Source organism: Phocoena sinus, chromosome 10 (assembly GCF_008692025.1).
Source record: "Phocoena sinus isolate mPhoSin1 chromosome 10, mPhoSin1.pri, whole genome shotgun sequence".
NCBI classification, from domain to species: domain Eukaryota; kingdom Metazoa; phylum Chordata; class Mammalia; order Artiodactyla; family Phocoenidae; genus Phocoena; species Phocoena sinus.
In genome coordinates this window covers 99,703,961-99,729,831 of record NC_045772.1, presented here as the reverse complement: position 1 = coordinate 99,729,831, position 25,871 = coordinate 99,703,961, and the positions used below count along the sequence as shown (strand labels likewise).

The 25,871-nt window shown below is 53.9% G+C and overlaps 1 protein-coding gene across 1 annotated transcript in view; it reads left to right on the top strand.

The window, feature by feature from the left end:
- Positions 1-4,412: 4,412 nt before the first annotated feature.
- The window catches only part of TEAD4 (TEA domain transcription factor 4), a gene marked incomplete at its 5' end in the record, with an annotated part of 61,998 nt that continues 40,539 nt past the window's right edge, over positions 4,413-25,871 (top strand). The window contains 2 exons of the mRNA XM_032646990.1: positions 4,413-4,574; positions 5,025-5,139. Coding sequence (XP_032502881.1) covers positions 4,413-4,574; positions 5,025-5,139 — 277 coding nt within the window. The remainder of the gene's footprint in view (positions 4,575-5,024; positions 5,140-25,871) is intronic.

Here is a 25,871-nt window from a genome sequence, read left to right as displayed (position 1 = left end):
CATTTCTCTTGGATGAAGAGACAACAGAATTAATACGATGCTTTTCAAATCACAGACTGCTTTTATTCTATAGATGAAATGAAAGACTCCAGCTTTGATAAAGGTTGGTCTGTTTTGTCGTTCAAAACACAAGATGCAGTTCAGATGGTATGGAGTGAAGAGTCTTCTTAAGGAAAAAAAAGCAAATAGAGGGAATTCCGTGGCGGTCCAGTTCTTAGGACTGCGCTTTCACTGCCCAGGGCGTGGGTTCAATCCCTGGTCAGCAAGCCGTGTGGCACAGCCAGAAAAAGAAAGAAAGAAGGAAAGAAGTACAGCGTGCGTGGGTTGAAAAGAACAGAACCTGGAGTTACAGTGACCATACCCCAGCACCGAGTCAGCTGCATCCTACTTCTGAAGCCCAGGAAAAGGGGGCATGCTTTGGGGATATTTCAAGAGCAATATATTTCCTCTTACCTAAAGCCTAGGAAACAATCCTTCCTGGATTCTGCCGTTGTTAACTTCTTCTTAGGCTATTAAATCCAGTTGTGGGTGTTGGTTTTTTTTTTTAAGATGTGGAAAAATTAGGGCAGGGTTAGATATACAGTTCCAGTCACATCCCACCCCTTACCCCCCCCCCAATTATAAAAGAAGTACAAGTATGTTATAGAAAATAGAGAACAAAAAAATGAGAAAGAGGAGCTTTCCTGGTGGCGCAGTGGTTAAGAATCTGCCTGCCAACACAGGGGACACGGTTTCGAGCCCTGGTCTGGGAAGATCCCAAGTGCCGCGGAGCAACTAAGCCCGTGCGCCACAGCTACTGAGCCTGCGCTCTAGAGCCCGTGAGCCACAACTACTGAGCCCGCGTGCCACAACTACTGAAGCCCGGACGCCTAGAGCCCGTGCTCCGCAACAAGAGAAGCCACCGCAGTGAGAAGCCTACGCACCGCAACGAATAGTAGCCCCCCTCGCAGCAACTAGAGAAAGTCTGTGCGCAGCAACGAAGACCCAACGCAGCCAAAAATAAATAAATTTAATTAATTTTTTAAAATTAATTTTTCAAAAATGAGAAAGAAGGCCCCTTAATCTTCAACCTGTCAGAGATACTCACTGTAAGATTCTTTTCCATTTATTTTTCAAAAGCAGGACACAGCACTGTAAATCAGCTATACTCTAATATAAAATAAAAATTAAAAAAAAAAAAACAGGATTGGGACTTCCCTGGCGGTTCCGTGGTTAGAACTCCGTGCTTCCACTGCAGGGGGCATGGGTTCGGTCCCCGGTGGGGGAACTAAGATCCCACATGCCGCATGGTGTGGCCTAAATAAATAAATAAAACAGGATCATCCTGTATACACTTTTTATTTTTATTTATTTATATTTATTTATTTATTTTTGCGGTACGCGGGCCTCTCACCGCTGTGGCCTCTCCCGTTGCGGAGCACAGGCTCCGGACGCGCAGGCCCAGCGGCCATGGCTCACAGGCCCAGCCACTCTGCAGCATGTGGGATCTTCCCGGACCGGGGCACGAACCCGTGTCCCCTGCATCGGCAGGCGGACTCTCAACCACTGTGCCACCGGGGAACCCTACACTGTTTTTAAAATCTGCTTTTCCACTTATTATATCATGCACACTTGTCTAGTTTATATTTTAGAATCTTATTAATCACTCTAAAGAATTCTATCACGTGGATGTGGCTGAATTTGTTTAATAGGGTATCATATGGATAATTTAACTACGACGATGTGGGTTGAAAAAAATTTATTAAAGGAATGGAAATAATACCAAATGACACATGATAAAAGTAATTAATATGATTTTTGACTTTGATTTTGGAGAATAAACAACACAAATAGCTTCCACGCTTCAAACCCAGCTCTGACCACACCCGTGCCGTCTTCTTTCTGCACAACTTTCGTGAAGCTCGACCAGGATCCATTTGTGGGTCCGGGTAAAGCGGCTGGGATCACGAGGAGGTGAGGTGAGGTGTGGATTTTATGGTGTAATTTGAGGGGAGCCATGTGCATCTCTCTAGCTCTATCCGGACATGAAATATTTCCACCAAGAGATTCATTCCTGAAGGTCAACAAATGAGTCCTGTCTCTTAAGAAATGTAAATATCCCTGAAAGGGCAGGCACGTGTGTAAAATCACTGTCTTTCGCCTTCGGGACTTCTAAGAAGTTTCCTTTATCCAGAGTGACCTCAACAGCTTGGGAACGGGAGATACCTAAAGGCACAGAGCTCTCTAGAAGCCTGTGGGAGGCTGAGGTTCTGATCCTTTATGGTCTTGGATAGTTAGGGTCTGGAGGGAATAAGCCGGTCTGATCTCCAAATACCCTCTCGGCAGTGTGTGCTGAGCGGGCCGCCCGAAGGCTGCTTTCCTGTCTCCAAGGGACTCCGTCCTACCTTCCTCCCACCCCTCTGAGCCCAGCTGGACTGACCCTCGAATCCAACATAGTCCTGTCTTTCTTTGAGTTCTTATCTTTGCTAATGGTACCACCAATCGTTCAGCTGTCAAAGTTCTGTGACTTTTGTCTCCTCTCTCACCTCACAGCCAACTTAGTCACCATTTCTGTTGACTTTGCTCCTGGACTATTTCCTGGACCCCTTCCCTCATCCTCAGCCTCAGGACCGCCACCCTCATTCTCCAATCCAGCCCTAACACCTGCAGTCCAGTCGAGGGGGGTCTTTCTGATGGCGGTGCCGATTTTGTCACACTTGTGTCCCAAGGGCCCTTTGGATGCCCCCTCTTCAGCACGGGATACAGTGCTCTTCACAGCTGGCACTGCTGCTGTAATCCATCCTCCCCGCCTCCTGTTCTCCAGCCACACCAGCTTACTAGACTTTTCCTAAACTCCCCTAGTGTACAGGCTACCAGCCTCAGTGAGTTTTCCAGACTCAATTCAGCGAACTCGCATTTATCCTTCAAGAGCTAGAGTACGTCGCCTCTGCAACCTGGATTTCACCGTGTGCATTTCCTTGGGTTCCCCTATGGTGCTCAAAGCTCACGGACACAACAAATGGTCGTTACACTAAGTAGCCAGTGCTTACCGTTTGTGTGTCGTTCGGTGCCTGCACAGTGTCCTGCGCTGCAGACTTTGCATGTGGAGGAGGTGTGACCAAGCCCTGACGAGACCCAGCATTTAACAAGCAGACCAGAATTTTATCCACATGAGACCTGCTTCCTTCAAAGTCTTCACCTTAAGAGACTGGATACTTTGTCCAGTGATGCTGTGATCACTCAAAACACCTTTGGAACACCTCTCTTGGAAACAACTTCAGCATTTATAGCACTTCACGATCCTCTGTGGTAGTAGGTTTCTGTTTTGTTTTGTTTTTTGTTTTTTTTGGTTTTAACTTAACATTTATTACGCATTTATCTATCCCAGGCACCAAGCTGGAGCTGGGTGAAAGATAAGATAAATTGGACATTTACTGTGTCTCCAAGGAAGTTTCTGTTTGGTAAGGGAGATAAGATCTGGACCCCAGGACAATACAGGGTTAAGTGATAAGGCTGAGGTTGGATCTGATTTTTGGAAAAGGGCAGAAGTCCTTTGGTTTCAACTTCCCAACAAGGTGGATGACAGAGGTATGTGATTACACCCTGCATTAAGCCAGTGTGTTCTGAAGGCTTCCAAACAGAAGCCCAGTGATACAGCCCAAATGCGATACAGTGATCTCCACAACTGGCACCGCTGTTGAAATCCATCACGAGACTAAACCCACCTGGCGTGGACTCCCCACTTTCTGGCGATGCTCCTCCACAGACCGAGTTTTCCCAGCTAAATGGAAAGCTCTGAGAGGGCAGGTGCTGAGGTCTTCTTCACTATTTTCACAGTGTCTGGTGGGCGCATAACAGATGTGGGATAAGGGTTAGACGCGTCTCCTGCCGCGCCACACGCCCGTCACTTCGGGCATCCTCTCCCCACGTGCGCCGCTCTCCGCGGTGACAGCGTCGCAGATCCGCGCGGGGTGGAAGGGAACGGCTGAAAGGAACGTGCGGGGAGGACACGCATGTGTGCGCGGAGCTCCTGCGTCCTGGGCCCGGGAGCGGGGTCCCCGGTGGGCACCGCGGGGAAGGGAGCAGCTGCCCGCGCGCCGGACGTCCGCCCTCGCCCGTCCTTTTGGGGCCGGCGCGGAGGGAGAGGCGTGCTGGCGGCCGGGCGCGAGGCCAGAGGCCGGCCCGCGGGTCAGGGGGAAGGGTTCCGGCCTCGGCCGAGAGCGGGGGTCTGGCCAGGACCGGCGGGAAGCCGGGCCAGGGGAGGAGGAAGAGAGTCTGGGCCGAGATCAAAGGGGAAGCACGTGTGCGGGGCGGCGGCCGAAGCCGGAGCAGGACGCCGAGGTCGCAGCCTACAGTCCCCGCGGCCGCCCCCCGCCGGCGCCGCCCGCCCCGCGCCCGCGGCCCCTCCCCGCGTCCCAGTCTCCTCCCCGAGGGCTCGGGGCCGGGCCGCCACTCCCTCCAGCTCCCGCCCTCGGCCGCGCGCATCTCATTCCAGCCCTCATTCCTCACATTCCAGGCTTCCTCCTTTCAAACCCCAGGCCGGGGGCGGGGAGGGCCGGCAGCTCCCGGCTCCGCCGTGCGGCCGCGTCCCCCAGGTGAGTGGCCCCGCCGCCGCGCCCCTCTGCCGCTCCCCTGGCGCTCTCTTCTTCCGGCCTTGGACCTGCGCTCCGGGCCCGCCTTGCCCCCCCTCCGACTTCCCTCCCTTCCGCCCTCCTGCGCGCGCTCGGTTCCCCCGGCTCCCTTCCTCTCCCGTTGACTCACCCCGCCAGGAATAGGGATCGCCCGTGCTTTCCCGTCAGTCCCCTTCTGGGAAAACTCCTCCCTCCGCGAGCCCCGCTCCGCCCGGCTCCGCGCACCGGCCACCGCGCGCCGGACCCCGCGCACCGACTACCGTGCACCGGGCACCGCGCACGCCGGCGGCGACCTGGGCTCGGGGCGGCGCGGGGTCGGCTCTGTCCCGCGACCCGCCTTCCTCCCCGCCCAGCCGATCGGCCCCGGGTCCGGAGCCCGGGTCTCCGGTCGCTGACCCCCAGTCGTCCCTGCAGCGCCCTCGCCGGCCTCCCGGGACCTCAGCGGAGCCGCGGCTGGAAGAGCGGCGCCGGGGCGGACTCCGCGGGACTGGCCCCGCGCGCCCGCCCACCTCCCCGCACCCTGGGACCGGTAAGGCGGCGGCGCGGGAGGAGCTCTCACCCGGGACCGGACTGGGTGGCGAGTCGGGCACGTGGAGGCGCGCGGACCTCAGGGCCGTGGTGGGCGAGAGGGCCGGGGGGCGGGGAAGGGGAGCGCGCGGAGCCGAAAGGACCGGAGGCGGAGCCGAGGACGCCGGCGGCAGGAGAGACCCGGCACCCGCGCCTCTTTTCTGCTGGGCGCCTCTCGGGCTCGGAAGGAGAGCCCTGGAGGTGGGTGCCTTGGCGGTTTGCAGTGCCGAGGCTTTGCGAGAGCGGAGGGGACCTCGGCAAAAGGTCCCCGCTCCCCAGCGCTTGAGGAGCCTGGTGCGTTCTACGCTGGGGACCAGCGAGTCTGGGGAGCAGAGCTCCCAGACCCCGAAGCGGATATTTCCCCGGCGGGTGGGCCGACCCGGGACTCGCGCCTCCGTGTACTCGTGTGTCAGGGGGTTCGGGCCAGACCCGGAGGGTAAGTGATGAGTTCATGTGGCGTCTGGCTGTCCTGCCTCCTTAGCTTCGAGTGTATGTGAGGGTGACACCGGCTCACAGATGACTCACCTGGCTTCCAGGAGGCGGATTTGTTTGTGTTGAACGGGAGCGCGTTTCCGCGTTTCCACTCGAGAAGAGTGCTGTTTGTCTGAGAGCTGAGTGTCTCTGAGCACTTGCGAGATGCCACGTCTCTCAGCGTGCGTTTTCCCCGCGAGGATGCTGTTCCTGGGCGGGACTGTCCTTGCGCCCTGCCGAAGCGGGGGCAGGAGACAGTGTCCCTGGTGGTGTGTGTACGGGAGTAGTTGGCTGTGGGAGTGTGTGGCCCCCAGGCTCCACTCGCCCTGGGCCCGCGGAGCTGGAAGGAAGCTGTCCACACCTGCCTCTTCCAGGCAGCTGTCTTTCTAGGGAGGTCGGTTTTGTTCTGCCTGGGCAGAACGTTAAGGGAAGTTGAGATTCTTGCCTTTCGTGACGGTAGTGAGATTTGGGGATGTTTGTGGGGTTGGACCCCCCCCCAGAAAGAGACCATTTCGAATCTTGAGATTTGTGTAAACAGTGCTTTTACTTTACTTATTTATTTTTAACTTTTAAAAAATGTTATGCAGTTTTTAGAGGTAACTTTCCATTTCCAATTACAACAAAACATGGGCTATATTCCCTGTGTTGTACAACACATCCTTGTAGCCTGTGGTACACTCAATAGTTTGTACCTCCCCTCCCCCACCCCTAAATTGCCCCGCCCCCTCTCCACCGGAACCACCAGTTTGCTCATATCTATATCTGTGAGTCCTCTTCTTTTTTGTTATATTCACTAGTCTGTTGTTTAAATTCCACATGTAAGTGATATCACACAGTATTTGTCTAGACAGTGCTTTTAAATTTGGCCCCAAGAACGAGGAGGAATCGAACTACTTTCTCCTGGTCCAGCTCTCCTTAGAGCTGCCGGGGCAGTCAAAAGGAAGAACGCTCCACCTTGGAGACTTGCTAGACCAGGAGGCACTGTCCTGAGCATTGCAAAGATGCTTTCGTGCCAGCCTGGGAGGGAAGGCTGCCTCTGATTTGCCGGTTGACCCGTGAGGAGAACCTTGTGGGGTATCTCTGTTTCTCCATCTCTTCCTTTCTGCTTTGCTTTCTGTTTTCTCTCCATTGGGGTTTCACCATGTGAAACATTTTAGAGGAGGGAGCTGGGTAGGGCGAGAACCACAATGCCCAGGAGATTGGCCGCAGTGTGAGACTGACAGCGCGTGGTGGGGATGGGCGGGGGGAACGCAGGCCGACCCCTTATCGAGTTCTTTCTTCATCCTCACAGCCAGATGCTGTGGGCATAATGTTTATGGCTTCTTGAAAGGAAGGGACTCGCCGCCCCTCCTCCACGCACCCTGAGGACACAGGTGTGCTGCTGGGGGCCACCTCCCCCCTCACCGGCTCAGGCCAGGTGTGGGTGGGGCTTCGAGGGCGTCTGGTCTAAGGATGGAGTAGAGCGGGTTCAGGTTTGGGGTCACACGTACCAGGGTATAAATCCTGACAGTTACTCGCTACCTTTAAGGCTTCAGGCTTGGTTTCCTGATGAGTAATACGGGAGGAATTCATTAGTATCTATCGGAAAAGTTGGTGGTGAAAATTCAGTGTTTGCAGAGCACCTCGCACCGTACCTGGCACAGCCAGAGGCGCAGCATCCAGTGTTTCCTAAGCCTGTTTCAGCCTAGAACCCCTTTTTTCCTGGGAACTTCTCTGAACACCCTTTGCTAAACCCTGCCCTGCCATTCATGTTTATTTAGCCAAGTGGCTTGAGCGTTTGCTGTACACCAGGCCCTACAGGCTTCTTCCCTCAGACTTAGGGACCAGGGTCGCTAGTGGCCCAGGTGGAGGTGGGAGCCCGGCTTTGTCACCGCAGAGCACAGGGTCTCCAACTCCTATGTTCTAATTACCGTTTTGCCTTGACCCCAGGGTGAACTCGCTGAACATTAGTGAACTCTAATGTCAGCACCTAACTCGCTCATTTTATTTTTATTTATTTTTTGCGGTACGCGGGCCTCTCACTGTTGTGGCCTCACCCGTTGCGGAGCACTGGCTCCGGACGCGCAGGCTCAGCGGCCATGGCTCACGGGCCCAGCCGCTCCGCGGCATGTGGGATCCTCCCAGACCGGGGCACGAACCCGTGTCCCCTGCATCGGCAGGCGGACTCTCAACCACTGCGCCACCAGGGAAGCCCACTTGCTCATTTTAGAGGTGAGGAGCAGCCACTACAGAGAACGGTATGGAGCTTCCTTAAAAAACTAAAAATATATGGTCCAGCAATCCCATTCCTGGCATATATCCAGAGGAAACTGTAATTCGAAATGATACATGTACCCCAGTGTTCATAGCAGCACTATTTACAATAGCCAAGACACGGAAGCAACTTAAATGTCCATTGACAGATAAATGTATAAAGAAGATGTGGTACATATATACAGTGGAATACTACTCAGCCATGAAAAAGAATGAAATAATGCCATTTGCAGCAACATGGATGGACCTAGAGATTATCATGCTAGGTGAAGTAAGTCAGACAGAGACAAATACCATATGATGTCACTTATATGTGGGATCTAAAAAATGGTACAAAAGAACTTATTTACAAAGCAGGAATAGACTCACAGACATAGAAAACAAACTTACACTTACCAAAGGGGAAAGGGGTGGGGGAGGGATAAATTAGGAATTTGGGATTAGCAGACATACACTGCTATATGTAAAATAGATAAACAACAGGACCTGCTGTAGAGCACAGGGAACTATATTCAGTGTCTTGGAGTAACCTATTATGGAAAAGAATCTAAAAAAGAATATATATACATACACACACTAAATAACTGAATCACTTTGCTGTACACCTGAAACTAATACAACGTTGTAAGTCAACTATATTTCAATAAAAGTTTAAAAGATAATAAAAATAAAGATGGGAAACTGAAGCCCTAGTGGGACAGTAGCTTGCTTAAGGTCACACAGCTGGTGAGTGGCACAGCTGGGACTGGAGTCCACCCTGGTCCACTCTGTCTCCTGCGCCGTCTCCTGCTCTGTGGGTCCCAATGCCCAGACTCCTGGCCACCTTCGTCTAACAGGCGTGGAGGCTGGCACACTGTGCCTCCTGCCTTCCTTTGCCCCCTGTGACCCTTTGCTGGCAGGAGTTGGGACCACAGCTCCCTTTAAGGCTCTGAAACTGTAGCTGAACAGCTGCTGTCTGGGGGGGCCCCCCCTTCCCCCTAGGGTGTGGCCAGTTCCCCCCCCCTTCCCCCTAGGGTGTGGCCAGTTCAGGGGCCCAGGTGGAGGTGGGGCAGGGCTGTGTAGCCAGGCATAGTCTCCAGCTTCTAGGCTCTCATTCCAGCTTTGCCTTGACGGCTTCTGAAGTGACAGTTCTTCGCACGCTTTTGGTTTTTCCATGTAGATATTAGGGATATGGGCTTGGAGCCCTCAGCTGTAGCGACTGGCCCTTTGGGAGCATTTCCACCAGAATCCCAGCCCCCAAGGGCCTTGCCCAACATCCTCCGGCCTTCAGTACATCAGGAGGATGGGCCCGGCTCCCTGCAGTGCGGACTGCGGAGGGTGGGCGGGCCCCCATGGGTGGGGACTCTCGGCTTCCTTTGACCCAAACTTCACTCGAACAATAGACTTCAGAGGAGTCACCAGGGGCAGGAAATGGGAGCTGTGCGGAGGCTGGGTGACCCTCGTGGGGGAGGGGATGCATATCCGGCCTGAAGGAAAGGCAGGGTGTTGGGGGCAGTGCGAAGGGCACTGGGGAGGGGCCGGTGACACACAGGGTGGTCCTCTCCTCTGCAGGGGCTCTGTTGACTCAGAGAAGCCTGAGCTGCTGAAGCCCATCCTCTGGCTGAACCCTCTGCTTTGCCTTCTCAGCCGAGGTGTCCCAGTGTCTGCTTGCCTGGCCCACCCCTGCCAGAACTGCGCTGCGTTCCCTCAAGCCCCCGAGATGTTTGCGTGCATTGTCCCGTGAACCTCCCAGGATAAAAGACCGGTCGTGTTCCTCCCCGGCTGATGGCCATCTTGGCGTTGAGCGTTGAGTAATAGTTGACTGGGCCGTGGGCAGAGCTCCAGGTGGGGAAGCAGCCGGCCTGGGTCAGCTGGACAACAGAAAGGGATTTTTCTGAGCTACAGTCCGAACAGGAGGACAATGGGGACAGGCTGGGGGGGGCAGGTGGCGGAATGCTCTCCGAGGTGAAGCGCCCTTACCACGCCCTCATCTTTGTCAGAGTAGAGCAGACCTGTGAGAGGGCCGAAGGCCAACCTTGGACGAGGTGCGTTGGACCACACTTGAGTCGCGTTTCCTGAGCTCAGGTGGCCAGATTCTCACAGATCGCGTTTTGGGGACCTGAGAGAAGCTTTTGGGGTCTGGGAGGAGGTGAGGACGGCAGGATAACAAATGCTGTCCTGGTTCATCTCTTCAAGGGGGCAAGACTGGGGTCCTGAAATGGCCGGCTGGTAAGCTTCTTATCCATCCCTGGCCAAATTCCAGGTCAGATATTTGAACATACAGTCTGTGGGGACATCAGAAATGAAGTTGAGATAACTAGTGGCCGACATGGGTTCACTCTTCCAAGTCGTGGGAAAATAACCTAATTTGGGCTCAAGAGAACTGAGTGTGTTCTGGCTGATGGCAGCAGTAAGATGCATTTGTAACCGGTTGAAAGACCACCCTGGGTACTGAGCTCATGTCACCCTGGGGCGAGGTCTCTAGTGATATATGTCACATCTTTTTTGGCTTTGTCCTCTATCAGTTCTGTGCATGTTTAGGATAACAAGCCTATTGGATGACAGAACCAGGATTCAAAATCATTTCAATTGACTAGAATGCTGAGATTAAGCAGAGCCCTGAAATTAAAATAAATTTTCAGTTAAGATTAATACATGCTCATTATAGAACACCAGGAAAATAAAGAAATATATAAAGGAGAAAATAAAATGGTACATAGTTCTACAACTCAGGGATGAGTACCGTTAATATTTTGGTATATGTCCCTCCAAACTTGTGTTCATGCAAGTCTATATATTTTAACATAATTGCAATTATACTCTATTCTGTTTTTTTTAACTACTCTATACTATTGAGTATATAAATTATTGAAAACTGTAATTTTAAGGATCTGAATAATATTACATCATATGACAATACCTTATTTAACTGTGCTATACTGGACTTTTAAAAAAATTGTTTTCAATTTTTAGCCATTCAAAATAACTTGACATCTAGCGATATTAAACCTGTCTTCATATCTCAAGATGAAACCTAAAAAGTTTACGTGTAAAATCCTGCATTTAAGTTCAGAATATCGATTATATAGAATAGGAACTTACTGTCCATTCTTGTGGGGAAAAAAAAAAACTTGGGGTTTTTGGTTGAAGGAAGGGGAAGGGAAATGAGCATTTATTAAGTGCCCACTGGGTGCCAGGTGTTATTCTAAACATCTCTCTCGACATCTCTCTTTTAATCTTCACAGCAGCCCTGCGAGATGGGGTTTGTTATTATTTTTTGAAACTCTCCTTTACAGAGGAGGAAGAAGCTACACGGAGATTAATGCGGGGTTTAAGTTTGTACCCGGGTCCATCACGCGCTTCCCTTTGGGCCCTGTGGTGTGCGGAGCCTGTGTCAGAAAGGCTTGAATCCAGTGCAGTGCTCCGGCCACACTGGGAGCCTCCTCTGGTTTTGGAGGGTGGACACACCGGACCTAGGAAGCACTGAGCTTCGAGCATCTCAGCCGAGTTTGGAGCGGGGTGGGTGGGTGCTGGCATTTCTCTCCCAGGAGGCAGCCCTCCTTGCAGGAACAGCAGATCCATCCGTGATTTCAGGAGGCAGGACCAGGTGGAACTACACAGAATTTCTATTTCTGTGCAGAACTGGTTAGGGATGCTTCGCCGGACGTCTCTGCGCTGGATGGGAGGTGGGATCAGATGACCTCTGGGGCCTCTGCCTCTCCTTTATGGTCCTGGCCTCAGTTTCTCCACATGTGGCAGGTGGGGACCCCACTAGGCGAGGAGGGAGGTGTTTTCCCACTTTGGCCCTCGGGGAGATCCATCCTGCCGGAGGAGGGGTTGAGAGATGTGGGGGAAGGAGCAGTGTCCCAGCGGGTGGAGGATGCAGCACGGGGAGGTGTGGGCGGCATTGCCTGGCCCGCGTCACCCTTGTGCAAGCTGGGTGGACGGGCGTCAGGGTCAGGGGAAGATGCCCCGGCGTCGGGTAGCGGCTGCGAGCACAGGCTCTGGAGCCCGTGCTGTCCGCTGGGAATGTGAAATTGTACGTGAGCTGGGAGCCACATTTAAGAGGTGAAAAGAAGCTAGTCAAATGAATTTTTTTTAACTTTTTATCTGACGTTGGAGTAGAGTTGATTAACGTTGTGATCGTTTCAGCTGTGCAGCACAGTGATTCAGTTAGACATTTTCCCGTCAGGTTGTTCCAGAATAGTGAGCAGAGTTCCCTGCGCTGTACAGGAGGTCCTTGGTGGTTATCCATTTTAAATAGAGCCGTGTGTACCTGTCAATCCCAAACTCCCTAACTGTCCCTTCCCCCACCCTTCCCTAGTGAAATGAGTTTTAATAATATTTTCTATTAAACTACAGTGTCTAAAATATGATCGGTTAACGGGTAATCAATAATAAAACAATATTAATGAGATAGTTTACATTGTTTTTCATAAAAAGGGTTGGGATCCAGCCCGTGTTTTACACTCAACGGCACGTCTCTGTTGCACCGGCCACGCTTCAAGTGTCCACTAGCCGTGGCCAGTGTTTGGACAGTATAGCTTCACAGCCAGCCTGCCTGCCTGGGTCTGAAGCCCCTACCTGCTGCTCTTCAGCTATGTGGCCTTGGGCACGTTTCCAGACTGCAGTGTGTCTTATTTCCCCACCCCCCCTTTCTTTTTTTTTTTTTTTTTTTTTGGCAGAGCCACGTGGTTTGCGGGATCTTAGTTCCCGACCAGGGATCCAACCCATGCCCCCTGCAGTGGAAGCGTGGAGTCCTAACCACTGGACCGCCAGGGAAGTCCCTTATTTTCCCCGCTTATTAATGGGGGCAATACTAATAACAGTGCCACCCCCATACGGTTGATGTGAAGGTTAAATTAGGCAATATCTGTAAAGTGCTTGGTTTCTTTGCCGGGCACATATTAAACACTGTATAAGTGTTTATCAGGTAAATGACCTATAACTGGTTCTTAACCCCTGGAGAGGCAGTGCTGTGCTTGGGAAAGCCCAGCCATAGAGGGGCCCCATGGTCCCTGGGCGTCCCTACCGGTGCCCGTAGTTCTACAGAGTGAAATGGATTCAGATCAGATGGGCTGATCGGTTGTTGCTGCACAGAGGGCCACCTCCTGGGAGAGAAATGCCAGCGCCCGATGATGGGACAGGGTCCCGTCCCTCAACAGGTGTGTCCTGAGCCTCTGTCTCCTCGGGGCTCGGAGCTGTGCTTTGTGGCAAGGAGGAAGAAAAGCGTCCTGGAAAATCGCGTGACCTCGTGTCGACTTGGAGGTTTGAGTGCTTCCGACACCCCCCGCGGAGCTCCGCCAGCCGCAGCAGCGCCAGCTCTCCTTGGCATCAGCCCCCTCCGCTTGCACCTGCCCTCAGTGGTCACAGAGCACCCACGGTGTGCCCGGCCTGTGCCAGGTGCAGCGGGGGGCGCGTGGCAGGTGCTTAAGGAGCGTGCGATCCAGCAGGGGAGACGGACTGAGTAACAAACGCTGAGAGCCTGCGGGGTGCTTGAAGGGCCAATGAGAAACACAGACAAGGGACTTCCCTGGCGGTCCAGGGGTTAGGGCTCCGCACTTCCACTGCGGGGGGCACGGGATCTATCCCTGGTTGGGGAACTAAGATCCTGCGTGCTACATGGTGCGGCCAAGAAAGAAAGAAGGAAGGAAGGACGGAAGGAAAGAAGCAGCAGCACAGGCGAGCGCAGAGGGGATGCCTGGTAAAGAGGATTCATCCTGAAGGGGCTGGGAGCAGTCAGGGAAGGCTTCGTGGAAGAGGAGCCACTTGCGCTGGCTTTGAAGGATGGGTAGGTTTTTGACAGCTGAGTGTGTACATGTGTAAGAGGGACAGAGAGAAGGAGAGAGGGAGGAAGGAAGAGGGCAGGAGAAATATCTGTGAGAAGACAGAAAAAGTAGTGATTTCAGGGCTGTGGGCATGAAATGACTAGAGGAGGGACTTTATGAACACGGTCCATTTTCCGGGTACTCTGGGTAGAATAAGGAGGACTTGGTTTTTAATTTACATGCAGCCGAGTTTACTCCTTGTGATGTGTAGTCCTATGAGCTTTGACATATACACGGAGTTGGGCGGTCGCCACCACGGTCAGGGTCCACAACCGACCATCTCCCCAGACGGCTCCTCAACGCTGCAGCCCCTTCGCCCCATGCCCACTCTGCCCTCCCCGATCTGTTCTCACTGCTGTGGTCTTGCCTTTTCTAGAACGTCAGGTGGAATCGTACAGCGTGTAGCTTTGGGCTCTGCTGACTTCACTCAGCTGGATGCCCCCTTCGACCATGTGGTGTGTGTGGGTCAGAAGTTAGTTCCCTTTCATTGCTGAGTCACAAGAACCCCCGTCATCGGGAATTTTATGGCGGTCCGGTGGTTAGGACTCCGAGCTTCCACTTCATGGGGCACAGGTTCGATTCCTGGTCGGGGACCTGAGATCCTGCATGCCATGCGATGTGGCCCAAAAAGAAAAAATACAAAATGAAGGACCCCGTTATATGGCGTCCCACACTGTGCTTGGCCGTTTGCTGGTTGAAGGACTTTGGCGTGGTTTCCAGACTTTGATGATTTTTGTAAAGCTGCTGTCGTCACTGGTGTGCAGGTTTTTGTGCAAACCCAGGTCTCCATTTCTCTTGGATAAATACCTAGGAGTGGGATTGCTGGGTCACGCAATACGTGTGTGTTTTAAGCTTTAAGAGACTGCCGAGCTGTTCTCCCACGTGTACCGTTTGGCACTTCTCCCTGCAGAGCGTCAGAGTTCCATCACTCGGTGTCTTCAGCAGCACTGATGTTGTCAGGTTTCTTTCTGTCCTGTTTGTGCCATCCGCGTAGGTGTGTAGTAGAATCTCCTTGAGGTTTTAATTTGCATTTTCTTGATGGCTACCGTGTGGAACGTCCTTTCGGGGGCTTATTTGCCATTCATACAACTTCTTTGGTGAGATGTATGTGCAAATCCTTTGCCTATTTTTTTCGTTCGATTGTTTTGTTATGAGAGTTCTTTAATATTCTGGATACAAGTCCCCTGTCAGATGTGTGATTTACAAATTTGGGGGAAGTTCACTTAAGGAGAAAATCTCCAAAAGAAGATGCTAGGTGTGGGGTAAGAGTTTGGTGTCCTAAGCCTTGGCCTTTCTTCAGGGCAAAGGTGGGACCGGGTTGAGGTGGGACATGGGGGTCCCCTAGAGAAAGACCTACGGAAAAGAGGAAGGGACCGGGTCTTCCGTGAGGTCCCACTCCTGGCGCAGCAGCTGCTTCAGAACAGGAGGCGCCGGTGGTGTCTCGCCGGCCAGGCAGGCCAGGCCCCTCAGAATACCAAATGCTTGTGCACAGCCTGGGTATCAGCCGCTTCCGAGGCCTTGTTTCCAAACTGGGCGAGCGTGCATTCTGGAATTGGAGGCGGGGACTTGGCCGGCCCAGTGGCCGGAGTAAGGGCTGGGCGGGGGTGTGGCTGGTGCAGAGCGGAATCAGTGGGGTGGGTTTCTGGGTCAGGGTGGGTCTTCGCTGGTGTGACCTCAGCCTGGGGTCTGAGGGCCCTGGGCCATTGGAATTTCTACCCGGGTGTAGGCAGGGTGGCTCTGAGACAGAAGGACATTCCTATGAAAATGACCCAAGGTGGGGTGGGTGCTGCTAACCTCCGCCCAGCCTGGCCCTCGCCTGTGCCCTGGGGGCCGTGGTGTTGCCAGATGCAGGGGTCTTCATTCTCTCCTGGGCAGGCCTTTCCCAGAGATGATTAGAGAGCGGGCAGAGCTGAGGATGGGGCTCGCATGCTGCTCCCTGGGGCTCCCCCTGAGTCCTCGCCCCACCGTGGTTCCCTGATGCCCTGGGCCCTGGAGGGCTCCTCCCTGGCGGGGGCGGGGGGGTGGCTGAGCTGCAGGGGCACCGGTGCGGGCACAGCCCCAGTCCTGGCACAGCCCCAGTCCTGGCACGTGGGCACGGTCCTGCACTCTGTGGGCGCAGCGGTGTAGGGGAGGACCGGCTTGCTCAGGTCGTGCCTGGGGATTCGCCTTGTGAGGAGTTTCCAAGGCTCCGGGTCCTTGATCTCTTGTGAGATCTGGATTCCACAGGACAGGCCCGTCCAGAGGGAGCCCAGTGGGCTGGTGCAGCCCCTTGGCCTCCAGTACTTTTGTGACTTTTGCTTTATTTTAGAATCCTGGGAAGGGCCCAGAGGAGAAATAAATGCAAGGCTTACTCCTCCCATCTTTTTTTTTTTTTTTTTTTCCAGCTTCCCCAAATGCATATTTATCTTTTGGCCGCCCTGTGCGGCTTGTGAGATCTTAGTTCCCCCACTAGGGATCGAACCTGGGCCCTTGGCAGTGAGAGCGCCTAGTCCTAACCACTGGACTGCCAGGGAACTGCCTACTTTATTATTATTTTTTAAATGTATTTTATTGGAGTAGAGTTGATTTACAATGTTGTGTTACTTTCTGCTGTACAGCAAAGGGATTCAGTTATACATATATACAGTCTTTTCCACTTTTTTTTTAAGTCAGTAGCCTTTGTTGTTATTATTACTTTGAGCGGTTTTGGGTTTACATACAAGTTGAGCAGAAATTACACAGAATACCCTCCCTCCTCCCTGCTTTCTGCTTATGAACACCTTGCCCTGTGTGGCATATTTGTTACCTTGCTGGGCCAGGATTGATATGTTATTAACTAAAGTCCACAGTTTATATTAGGGTCCGCTGTGGGAGTGCTGTGTTCTGTGGGTTTGGACACACGTCTCGTCACATGTAATGGTGGCATTTCAGCCCCAGACGGAGTGGCTTCACTGCCCTGGAACTCCTGTGTCCCACCTGCTCAGGCCTCCACTGATCTTCTGTTGTCCCCATGGTGTCACCTTCTCCGAATGCTGTGTGGGTCTTTGTCGTACAGTCTGCAGCCTTTCCACGTGTGGCTTCAGATGGGCTTCACTTAGGGATATGCCTCTAAGTTTCCTCCAAGTTTTCCCGACTTGAGAGCTCATTTCTTTTTCATCGTGAATGATCTTCTCCTTTCCCCGCCTTTTCTCTTTGTAAGTGGGGACACCGAGGTCCAGAGAGGGAAAGTGTCCCCACGAATCATGGCAAGGCTGAACGTGGGACCTGATTTCTTCTCCTTGTGAGATCAGAGGGGCTTCTGTGGCCCCAGTGGGTGGGGCAGAGGTGGAGGGCCTTGGACAGGCACTTCCTGGATGCCTTAGGGCTAGGCGCACAGACACCCACAGCCCTGGCCGCTGGGAGTGGGAGGATGGCTGGCCGGGCTGCGGAGCTGAGGGGGGTGGGGCGCTGGAGCCCCGCCCTCATTAACCCCCGCTGCCCCTCTGGGGTGGGTGTCTGAGGGATGGGCTGGGGGCCTGTATCTGCTCAGGAATCTTATCTCCCCCTACTTCTCTGAGGCGCTCTGCCCCTCCCTGTTGACCCGTCCCTCTGGCCTGCTTCCCTCTCCACCGATTTCTTCCTTTCTGTGCCCCTCACTCTTCCTGCTGTTCACCTCCCCACTGTCCAGGGGAGGATGCTTCGCACTGCCCTTGTCCCCCTCCCTCATCCCTCCATCACCCCTCTGTCATCCCTCCATCATCCCGCAAGGAGCCGCCTCTGTGTCGGCCAGGATTGATCCTGATGCTCAAGATAGCCCCGTGAGGAGGACAGACCTTATCCCCTCTGCGGTGTATCTTCAAGGACACAGCCCCAGACAGTGGAATGGCCCAGCCAGTGGGAGGCCCAGCCAGGCCTCTGGCGCCGGGCTGCACAGCGCCACCTTCCCGGCTCCCTGTGGCTTTGGTTCCCACAGGCGCTCACACTGGGAAGGACTGTGGGTCCCCTCCTTTTGCCTTCTTCGCTTTCACCCCCTCCCCATCCTGTCCTGTCGAGAGGTATGATCAACGTCCCCACTGAAAGGGGAGGGAGGGACGCGCTGTTGCCCTCCAGGGCTTTGCCGGTTTCATCACACTGGTCCTCCATCATTGCTCCGCAAAGGATGTCTGGTCCCAGTTTGAGGGATGAGGAAACAGGAGCTTCGGGAGGTGAATGCGTAGCTGCTCAGAGGCAGACGTTAACCCAGGTCCTGGGACTTCCCTGGCGGTCCAGTGGTTAAGACTCCGTGCTCCCAGTGCAGGGGGCCTGGGTTCGATCCCTGGTCAGGGAAGTAGATCCCGAATGCCGCAACTAAAGATCCCGCGTGCCGCAACTACTGAGCCCACGTGCCGCAACGAAGACCCGGCGCAGCCAGATAAATAAATATTTAAACAAACAAACAACAAAACCCAGGTCCTGTGACCCTGAACTTCTTCACGATAGACCAGACAGCCTGACGCCCAGCTTTCCCAGAGCTGTGTGCCTTCGGAGAGGAAGGGGCGCTGCCCGGCGCGAAGGACGGTGGGGCATTTGGGCCTCATGACCTCAGGTTCTGGGTGGTTTCGTTATTTGGCCTCCAGCAAGCCCCGGCTGGCCTTCTGAGTCACACGGGGGCCAGCTTTCTCCAGCTGGCTGCCGGGCCCTGCCCAGCCCATCCGCTACCTGTGGGTTGTTTCTAACCTTCCCCTCCTTCCTTCCATCCCGGGGCTTTGCCCGCCTTCTCTCTCTGCATTTCTGGTTATACGTAGGCCACCTTCCTTTCTCTCCTGTATGCTGGGCTCCAGACTCCTGGAGTGACCCCCTCTCCCCTCTCCATCCATTTCTTTTTCCCTTCTATCTCCTGGTGGCCCTTTCTAAAAAACTGGTCGAACATGCACAGCATAAAATGTACCATTTTAACCATTGTTGAGTGTACAGTTTAGTAGCGTTAAGTACAGTGTTGTGTTACCATCACTGTCGGTCTTCAGAACTTTTTCATCACCCCAAACAGAATCTCTGTCCCCATTACAAACTTCCCCCTCACCCCACACCCCGCATAACCTGTCTTCTACTTCCTGTCTCTATGGATTTGCCTGTTTCAGGTGTTCCATAGAATATTCATCCTTTATGTGTCTGGCTCATTTCACTTAGCATAATGTCCCCAAGTTCATTCAGGTTGTAGCATGTGTCCGAATTTCATTGCTTTTTATTTTTATTTATTTTAATTTTTGTATCTTTTTGGCCGTGCCGCATGGCTTTTGGGATCTCAGTTCCCCGATCAGGGATTGAACCCGGGCCCACGGCAGTGAAAGCGCGGAGTCCTAACCACTGGACCGCCAGGGAACTCCCTTTGTCCCCCCCCCCATTCCGTTTTTTTTTCCCCCCCATTCCGTTTTTTTTTTTTTTTGCGGTACACGGGCCTCTCACTGTCGTGGCCTCTCCCGCTGCGGAGCACAGGCTCCGGATGCGCAGGCCCAGCGACCATGGCCCACGGACCTAGCCGCTCCGCGGCATGTGGGTTCTTCCCGGACCGGGGCACGAACCCGTGTCCCCTGCATCGGCAGGCGGACTCTCAACCACTGCGCCACCAGGGAAGCCCTCCCGCATTCCTTTTTAAAGCTGAATAATAGTTCACTGTATGGATAGATGACCTTTTGTTTATTCCTTAGTCTGTTGAAGGACACTTGGGTTGTCTCCAGCTTTTGGCTGCCTTGGGGCATGTCTTTCTCCATCAGGTGTGATTTTCCCAGGGTCTTGAGCTCAATGTCTATTGAAATCCTCCCCCTCCCCCCAAGATGTTTACCTGTAACGGTTTAACGTGTTACTCTCCCTGGTGCACTGGATTCTTGTCATTCCTGATTCCTATAAAGTCACTGAGAACGTGAATTAGCAGGTACTGAACCAGTATTTTGAGGGCAGACAGGGGTTAGGTTCCTGTGAGGCTCTGGTCACAACATTTTTGTCATCCATTTATTTGTAATCTTGCCGTATGTGTGTTTCTGTTCAGAGACACCTAATTTCATATAGATTGTTGATTCATTAACATTGAACTCACGACCAACAGCACCATCACTCCCGCCTGGACAAGGCTTATCTAACGCGTGTATTTTCTCCATAAGGCACATCACGGCCTCCTTGCACTTGGGGACACCAGGCAGCCCCCAGCACTGCACTTGGGGGCCATTTTAAACAGTGAGATCAACAACAAAAAGACAAAAGTGGGAAAAGCATGGCACTAAATAGACCGGGAAAAGGACGGATGCTTGTTTGGGTCTGAGCTGAAACCGGAAGGCAGGGTGGGCTGGCTTGACCTCAGGGGGACCACGGGTGACGGCCGCTCAGCTCGGACGCGTCCGAGTGGCCGGGAAGCACCGCCAGTGTCAGTTTGGGTTACGGATTCTAGTGAGTGAATGAATTTGCAAACACGGGATCTGTGACGGTTCTGCGGACAATAAGGGGTAGGCTGTACCTGCATCGTGGCAGGGACCCCTGGACCCATAGGATGAAGTATGTTGCGGGCAGAACCGTGTCCTAGTGACCTCATACCCCGGGCCTGGCATATAGTAGGTAACTCAGCTTTCCTGAGGCGTAACTGACATCTAGAACTGTAAGATGCTTCAAGGGTCTGGTGATTTGACGTGCGTATACACTGTGAAAGGGTTCCCTCCATCTAGTTAATTAGCACATCTCTCATCTCACGTTTTTCTTTTGTGTGTGTGTGAGAGCATTCAGCAACTGTAGTCACCAGGTGAGACATTAGACCTCAGACCCTTCCTTCTTTCTTTCTTTCTTTCTCTCTCTCTCTCTCTCTCCCTCCCTCCCTCCCCCCTCCCTGCCTGCCTCCCCCCCTCCCAGCGTGGCACGTGGGATCTTAGTTCCTGATCAGGGATTGAACCTGTGCCCCCTGCAGCGGAGGCGTGGAGTCCCAACCACTGGACCGCCAGGGAAGTCCTCAGACCTTATTCTTAGGGCTGAACTTTTTTGTTCCCTTTTACGGACCTCTTCCATTTCCCTCCGCCCTCCATAGACGTTTGTGGTTGGACTGGTGTCGGGAATTAAGTACAGAGGCCTGGCCTCAGCCGGAAAACAATGTGTGTGAACTCAGAGGCTGGAGGGAAGAGGGGGACAGGGCTGGAGGGAGGCTGGGCCCACCGTTCCTGATCTCCCTTCCTGTTCTTGTCTAAGGAATGAGGTCTGGCCAGCGAAGGCTCAGAGATGACTGCCCCTGCCCTCCCCACCCTGGCACCCCAGAGGTCTCTGTCTGCTTCAGTGTGTGCAGTATTTCGTGGTCCTTGTAGAGCTGGATCCAATCTCCAGAGTCTGGTCCGGTGAGACTAGCCAGGGTAATGACGGGAGAGCCATTTTTGTCCCAGCTCTGAAGTCTGTTGGATGAGGAAAATCCACACAGTCCAGCGCAGTGCTCTGTGGGCTCTGTAACAGCTAAGTCAGATTGGGCAAAGCACCTGGGGCTCAGAAACTAGAGCCCACCTGCCCTGATAACCGGACCTCATAGATGAGTCCTGCAGCCTGAAGAAGGATCCCCGTTCTGGGGTTGAGGCGGAAGGGGACCCACTCCCTTCCTCCCAGATTACTTAGTCTCCACGCCCCGCCCCCGCAACCATATCCCATATCCCACATCTTCATGTATCTGGAAGATTGGGACGGGTTCCTGGAAGGAAACCCCAAGTTTTCTTTTCTTTACAGCTTCTCAGTTATAGGGGTTGTTGGGATGAAGAAGGTGGTTCTTCCAAAGGCCTCCAGGAGAGGAGCCTCAGCGTTAAGAGCTGAGGCCTCTGTGGGCAGGACGTGAGAACCCCGTCCCGAGGGTCCTGTGTGGCTGGAACCTTTAGCCTGGATGCCCGAGCTCTTGATCTTGTAACTGGGCGAGAGCCTCAGGCCCCGTCCTCATTGTCTCTCCCTAACTTTCTGGATGACGCCAGGCAAGTCCCATAAACTTCCCTAGCTCCTTCCAGTCTCCATCACTTCCAGTCTGGGGGCAGGGCCACGGGGAGGAGGTTATAACATGTGTTGACGCCCAACGAGTCAGAGATGTGATAAAACGGAAACGAGTAGTAGATTTGTCCTTGACCGAGGAAAGGGGATCAGTGGAAGAACTGACTCCTTAATTAAGGATGCCGTGTGCTGCTGAGTCCCCGACTTGGAGCCAGGAGTGGTGGGGGACACGGATGTCGGAGAAAATCACGTCCTCAAGTAGCTCACAGCCAGCAGGGGAAACAGGTGGGCACAGGTGCCATCACTTTTCCAGGACCAGGTGTTGCCGCGTTCTGAGTGGCATGTTGGGGGCTCCAGGCGTTAGAGGGAGTTGGGGGGGCTGAGTGATCACTGATGGCCGTGGAGGGCTACTGAAAGGGGTGGGCTTTGAGAGCAGGAGACAAGTCTTGAGGACACCACAGTGGACCAGGCAGGGGACTAGATCTGAGGTCACTCTCACGGTGAGATATTGGTCCTCCTTGAGACTTGGGTTCTCCATTTATAACCTGGGGATCACAGTTCCCTTCCTGTCCTGAAGGTGTTTGTTTGTTTTTTTTTTTTTTTTTTTTTTTGCCTCTCCCGTTGGGGAGCACAGGCCCTGGATGCGCAGGCTCAGTGGCCATGGCTTACGGGCCCAGCCGCTCCGCGACATGTGGGATCTTCCCGGACCGGGGCACGAACCCGCGTCCCCTGCATCGGCAGGTGGACTCTCAACCACTGCGCCGCCAGGGAAGCCCCTGAAGGTGTTTTTGAGAAGCTTATTATTCTCATTATTAGAAAGATCTTGATAAAAGCCAGGGTAATTTCCCAATTATTTGGAAAAGTCCTGAGTAACTGGCATCAGCGGTCCCTAGGATGGAGCTGAGTGTTGTGTGGCCTTGGGTGGGCTTTTAGGTGGGGTGGGGCAGAGCAGGAGGCCTCCGGGGCAAGCCCTGGAGCCAAGTCAGGGATTATTTTTGTTCCTCTGCTCGTGGCACCTGGCCCGGGCTCAGCGATGCCATCTGTCCCCTCCAGCCCCTCCTGGCAGGGCCCCCGAGGGTCGCTGGGGGACCAGGAGGAGGCGCAGAGGGACCCTTCACTGGGCTGCTGTTGGCTTACCCTACCCGCCATCCCTTCTAGCCGCGGGCAGAGGCCGCGTGCGTGGGAGCTTTGCCTGGGGAGGGAAGCACCTGCCGGGCCCGGCTGTGGGCAGGCGGGGGTGGCGGAGAGGGGGTTGTGGACAGGCCAGGCAGGCAGGGTTGTGGGCTGGGAATGGCAGGCCACACGGAGCTGGGAGCAGCTCCATTTCGGTAATGGATCCCGTGGCCCAGGGCCTCGGGTGACCCTCTGCCCAGCTCTCCTCCGGGCGGACCCAGTGCGGGGGCCTCAGCAAACCTGTCTCCTGCGGCAGGGTCTGGGCCCAGCTTCCGCCTGCCCACGAAGCCCAGCTTGCAGCCCAGCCCACCTCCCAGCCCACCTCCCAGCCCAGCCCAGCTCAGCTCAGCTCCCAGTTCAGCCCAGCTCCCAGCTCAGCTCCCAGCCCAGCCCAATTCCCAGCTCAGCCCAGCTCCCAGCCCAGCCCAGCTCCCAGCTCAGCCCAGCTCCCAGCTCAGCTCCCAGCTCAGCCCAGCTCCCAGCTCGGCTCCCAGCCCAGCTCAGCCCAGCTCCCAGCTCAGCCCAGCCCAGCTCAGTCCAGCTCAGCCCAGCTCCCAGCCCAGCCCAGCTCAGCCCAGCTCCCAGCTCAGCCCAGCTTCCAGCTCAGCCCAGCTCCCAGCTCAGCTCCCAGCCCAGCTCAGCCCAGCTCCCAGCTCAGCCCAGCCCAGCTCAGCCCAGCCCAGCCCAGCTCCCAGCTCAGCTCCCAGCTCAGCCCAGCTCCCACCTCAGTCCAGCTCCCAGCTCGGGGGAAGGAAGGGCCCAGGGAGCACAGGCCCTGCTCTCCGAGGGGCCCACGTGGAGTCAGGGAAGTTGGGGCACCCTCCTTTTCATCTCCTAACTTTCTGGCCTCTGGGGCACCTTCTGTGTTTAGTGTCAGATCCCAGAAGAAAATCTAGGTGAAGCCAGGAGACACGACGCCGTAGGTATTCATATTATTAACTAGCTAGTATTAATTATTATTAGGCTTTAGGGTTTAAGGTATATGTATCTAACTGGTCTGTTTAGGGCTCTAGGCTTTACGTGCAGCTTAGTAATAGTAAGGGTGACGTGAATAGCTCTTCCCGAGCACGGGCTCTGGGTCAGGCCCCGTGCAGTTGACATCTGGTCTTACCGACCATCGCATGGACGCCTCTCCAAGGCAGATCGGTTTCCAGCCTCCTCTGAGCAAAGCCGCAGGCGAGAGTCCGCAAGGTATGTTTAGAGGCCGCTTGGGAGAGTAGGGGGTTGGGCTGCGAGCCGCAGGCACTGCCAGGGCAGGAGGGACCTGCCAGGGACAGAATTCACAGGTGATCTGGCTGAGGCCCAGAGAAACGGAGGGACTCGTCCACGGTCACAGTGGCTTGTAGAACTGGAGCCAGAAACAGCGTCTTGATTCCCAGACGTCACCTTTTCATTTACAAGCCTCCAGAATAAACCCCAAAGGGATTTACATACAACTCAAGCTCTCCCTCTGGTGTGCCCAAGTCCAGACATTTACTGAGATTTTCTTCTGTTTCCTAACACTAAACACAGAACAGTGCATAGTCCCCACAGAGAAATCATTACTTCACAGACGCATACCAAATAGCCATTGATTTGTTCATCCTTTTGTCCCCAGCGTGTGCAGCGTGCGGAGGATTTAGTTGAGAAAGACGGCCAGCCCTGCCCTCGTGGGGTCTGCAGTGTGCTAAGGGGGACCAGTCACCCTGGGAGCCGGGGCTGAGGTGCCCAAAGCACGGGGACCTGCCGGAGCGCGGAGGGCGCCTCACCCAGACTGAGCTTGGGGTCGTCCTCCCAGGGGAAGGGAGATTTTAGCTGAAACAGCTGTACCCCTGAAACTAACACAGTATTGTAAATCAGCTATTCAATTAAAAAAAAAAAAAGAAAAAGAAAAGATTTTGGCTGGACCTTAAGGATGGGTAGGAGTTGGCCGGGGGAAGGGGGTTGGGGAGGAAGGTCACCGGCAGCTCTGCCCTGTGCTGGGGAAGAGCTTGGCATTTTGGGGTATCATTTGGGCAACTGAGTTTGGGGCTTGGGAGGGGAGTGCAGAGAAGAGGGAGGGGAGAGAGTGGTGCAGACGGATGGAAGGTATGGATGGAGAGCCGTAATCAGCGGATAAAGGGCCCTGTAAAATCCCATTATTTAAGAGCCCTGGAAAGATTTTAAGTGGAAGAATCGTGCGCTGTAGAAGCATCGCTGGCTGCAGTGAAAAGATTATGGAGTCTGGATGGGGCTTGCCCGGTCGTCCAGGTGAGCACTGGGGAAGCTTTGGGTTAGGGCTCCAAGAGAGAAAGACAGGGTGTGGTTGTGAATTGCTGATGGGAGATGAGAGGGAAAAGTCAAAACGCACTCCTCGGTTTTTTTGGCTTCTGGGTGGATGGTCGTGTCTGTTCCTGAGAGACGGGGCAGGAGGAAGATTCAGCCACAAGTGGAAGGACGGGACTTTGGCCGTGTTGAGTTGGAAGAGCTTTGGAGACGTCTGGTGATCGGTGACTGGTTGCTATGCAGTCCAAACCCAGGGAAGATTCAGGTTTGGGAATCATAGTGAGGGGTAAGCCATGGGTGAGGACCCCCCCGCCCCCACCCAAGGGGTGTGTTCAGGGTTTAAAGAGGAGAGGTCAGGTCGGAACCGTGGGGAGACATGTATGGGAAGGGTCTGACCCAAGGTGAAGGCGCTCAGTTAGATGACTTGACAACCGTCTTGGGCTTCCGTGTGTTTTGAGAATCAGTGTTAAGTTTTGTGGAAAACCTTGTGAGATTTTTATTCCTGATTTCATTGAATTTATGCTTTATCTGGAGAGGTTCGACCTCTTGGTGATGGGTTTTCCTATCCACAAACACAGTTTCCTTTCCATTTATGTAGGGATTGTACGTCTTTCAAAGAAATTACCATTTTCTCTGTAAAGTGACAAATCTTTGCGAGATTTATCACTACTAGATAAATTATGGCTTTGGTTTCCGAATGGGGTATTTGGAATACAAAAAATTATGTTGTCTAATGCCTTATTTCTGGCATAAAAGAATGGAATTGGTTTTGATATGTTGGTCTTGCTGAACTTTTTAATGATTTGTTCGTAGCATCTTT